Below are 3,165 nucleotides of genomic sequence, written 5' to 3'. Positions count from 1 at the left end.
ATTGCAACTTGGCCCTAAATAATCCACATTCGTCCTCAAGATTACTATTTACTATAGTAAATGAACCCTTATTATTACAATTTGATAAAACCTATCCATAGAAGACACATATAATGTCCAATCTTGCGTTTGACCAAATAATAAAAAAATATGAATAATAAGTTCATAAAACTAATAGCTCATGTCATGAAAACAGTATTGAAAAGCACAAATAATGAACTACATATAACAACCAAAATGCTACAAAATAGACAAAATATATAATACTTCTTTGCAACTCTATTACATTTTCATATAAATCGTAACTTTGATCTTTCATATTTTGATTTTGAAAGTATGATATGATGCTGCATTAAAATTCATCAAACTAATCAAAGCTCATTGTAAGGCTTGATGAGAATTGCAAAATGACATAAGTAAAAATGTTTCCTTCACACGATGGAAAGCATATGTAGTCCACGCCAACAAAGCAGAGACATAACAACAATGGCTTTCCTACATAACATACGAAAATCAAAACATACCATGAGATTGCTGCAAGGTAAATACTCTAACAAGAAGGCGTGATTTACATGAGAAGTCTTCTGCCATTAGTCCTGCAATAAATTGGTGTCTTTCAACTGAAACCTACAGTTAAAGAAAGAGCAGAAGGTCTGCAAACATGTGAGAAGCAAGAGTACGAGCACAGCCAACAAAGACAGACACGGCCATGAACTAAAGATGAATTTCTTCACGTATCCTACCATGGCGACGCTCCATGTCCGCTTATAATAGCTATTCACGTCTGCAATAACTTTATCTAAAAACTTTACTTTCGTCAATTTCACACATTTCCCCATGCCGTTCCACAAGCTTGCCACATTCCCGTCGCTTTCCAGGTGATGGTAAAGGATGCCGCTACTTATCAGCAGACGAACATCTTCGTCTGTGTCGATGATGCCGTTCATGAAATCGGTGTAGCGAACGAAGATGAGATCACCAGACGCCACCGAAGCTTTGAACGCCACCAGATTTCTGATAATCACTTCTGTGTTCGAGTCCAACCTCAGTTTGGGAAGATAAAGAGTGGCACTAGCCGAGTCGAAGCGAATTGTTGTGAGGTCTCCATCAGTGGGAAGGAACTTCACTCCCGCATAGTATAAATCAGCAACACAGGGAATGTCCAGCTCGTCCCGTGTAGGAGGAATCTCCACAGAGGAGCTTCCTTCCCCTGCTTCCCCTGCTTCCTTGAATCCAGAAATTAGTGTTAAGAGCCACTTAAACGCTCGCAGGACTGCCAGCTTGCCCACAACAGAGGGGACGCGGAAGGGTAACTTCCTCGTCAACCGAACGAAGCTCTGTTTCAACAGCTTGCCCAGGACACACAGGACTCGGAAGGGCAAGTTTATTATGAACCGAAGGAAGCTCCCCATGAATTTCCCCATGGGGCCCATTTTGAACGAATGAAAAGCCCTCCATAGAAAACTGAATTCTTGTGGGATGCTTGATATGTTGGGCGATGGCCGCTGCTCTTCCTCACTGCCCTTTGCGTTGAGATCATCCTTGAGAGCAGACTGGACAAGAGAGAAATAGAGCGCCTCCAGTAGGTGACTGCTCTCTGTTATACGCAGCCTTGAACTGTCGGGGAAGTTGAACAAGAATGGTGACATGTCTATACATGCACCTCTTACTAAATCGCAGAGCCTCTCTTCTGCCATGTCTTGTGAGCCCAGCTCCATCTCCAACATCTTCTCCAAGAGGAATAACGGCAACTGATTTTCCAGCATCATCATGTCTCTCACTATGGCATTGTGGGTAGCGCTTCTGCCAGATGGGTCCAAAAGTTTTGACACCCCATTTCCTTCTGAAGAATCATGGCTGGCTAGGAATTGCGTGCATTCGAGCACAAATGAGGCGTCCAAAGCCATGATCCATGCCAAAGTTTCGCCGCTGTAGTCCAGGTATTTGTGATAGCAGCTTCGCATTCGGCGTTCGTACTTACGTACCTCTTCCACTACGGACTCGAACCTGTTACCATCAATTCTTTTCTGGAATGCCCGAGCAGCACCGAGCTTGTATCCCTCCATTTCGTACAGCTCAGATTTCCAGTGGTGATATGGCCCGATAGAAACACACTGCGGGGTATATGCTTCTGGCTTAGCTTGCAACGCTTCCTTGGGCACTTTGAATACAGAGACACGGACTCCCCCTTCTTCCTCCTCTTCTCTCTGCAGATTATCCCTCACTTGAATAATCCAGCGGTCGGGATCAATCTTTGCATTAACTGCTTTCTTCGACTCCATAGTTCCTGATTGAAGAAAACTTTAACGAATCAAGCAAACACAGAAACGAACAGGAAAACAAAAGTTTGGATACAAACGAGAGAATGTTGAGGAGTGTTCCGTGTATCGTCGAATATCTTTCAAGTTTGGTTGAATAAAGACATAGTGAGAGAGATGATTGATGGTGGAAAATCAGGTGCCGTTATTCCTCTTGAAGAAGCTGTTGGAGATGCAGCTGGGCTCACAACACATGGCAGAAGAGACGCTCTGCGATTTAGTAACACGTGCCTGTATAGACACGTCACCATTTTTGTTCAACGTGCCAGACATTCAAGGCTGCGTATAACAGAAAGCAGTTTCATAGAGGCGCTCAACTTGCTCATTGCAGAAGACGGACAAAGTACTGTTTCAACCGAAAACTTTCCCTCCACTTTTCGCGAATGAACATGAACATGGATTTTCATTTCTTCCCCAATTCCTTTCTTCCAAATTTACTCATCCATGCTACATTTTTCTCATTCATCCTTAAATAAAACATTTAGTGATCCTCTAAATCGTTATCTATATTAACACCTACTATAAGTTTATGTTGTCCCGTAGGAATGAACTATATGCAATGAATATTGCAATTTTTATTTTTTCAAATAGGTGTAAATACTAGGCAATCATGAATACAAACTAACATGTCTATATGATATTTTTTTGGTGATTATCGCCTCAAATGTGAGTGTAAATTTAATGAAAACAATTGGTATCAAATTTAGTGGAAATTTAGGGGAAATCACAAATAGATTAGTATTCTAAAATAGGATAGGTGTAGAAATATGAGGATGGAAAAGAGGTAAAGTTTAGAAAAGAGAAAATTTTCATGGAACTAGTTATTTGATTAAAATTTACCAAATAT

General features: G+C 41.2%; 1 protein-coding gene across 1 annotated transcript; it reads right to left on the bottom strand.

The window, feature by feature from the left end:
- Positions 1–226: 226 nt before the first annotated feature.
- LOC131047293 (putative UPF0481 protein At3g02645) lies at positions 227–2,490 on the bottom strand. The gene is made up of 2 exons (XM_059209050.1): positions 2,360–2,490; positions 227–2,287 (listed from the first exon to the last, which is right to left on the bottom strand). The coding sequence occupies exon 2, from the start codon at positions 2,280–2,282 to the stop codon at positions 591–593; it is 1,692 nt and encodes a 563-aa protein (XP_059065033.1). The 5' UTR covers positions 2,283–2,287; positions 2,360–2,490; the 3' UTR covers positions 227–590.
- Between the last annotated feature and the right edge of the window lie 675 nt (positions 2,491–3,165).

This window comes from Cryptomeria japonica, chromosome 7 (assembly GCF_030272615.1).
Source record: "Cryptomeria japonica chromosome 7, Sugi_1.0, whole genome shotgun sequence".
NCBI classification, from domain to species: Eukaryota; Viridiplantae; Streptophyta; class Pinopsida; order Cupressales; family Cupressaceae; genus Cryptomeria; species Cryptomeria japonica.
The sequence above is the reverse complement of the archived record's forward strand: the minus strand, read 5'-3'. Positions and strand labels throughout refer to the sequence as shown.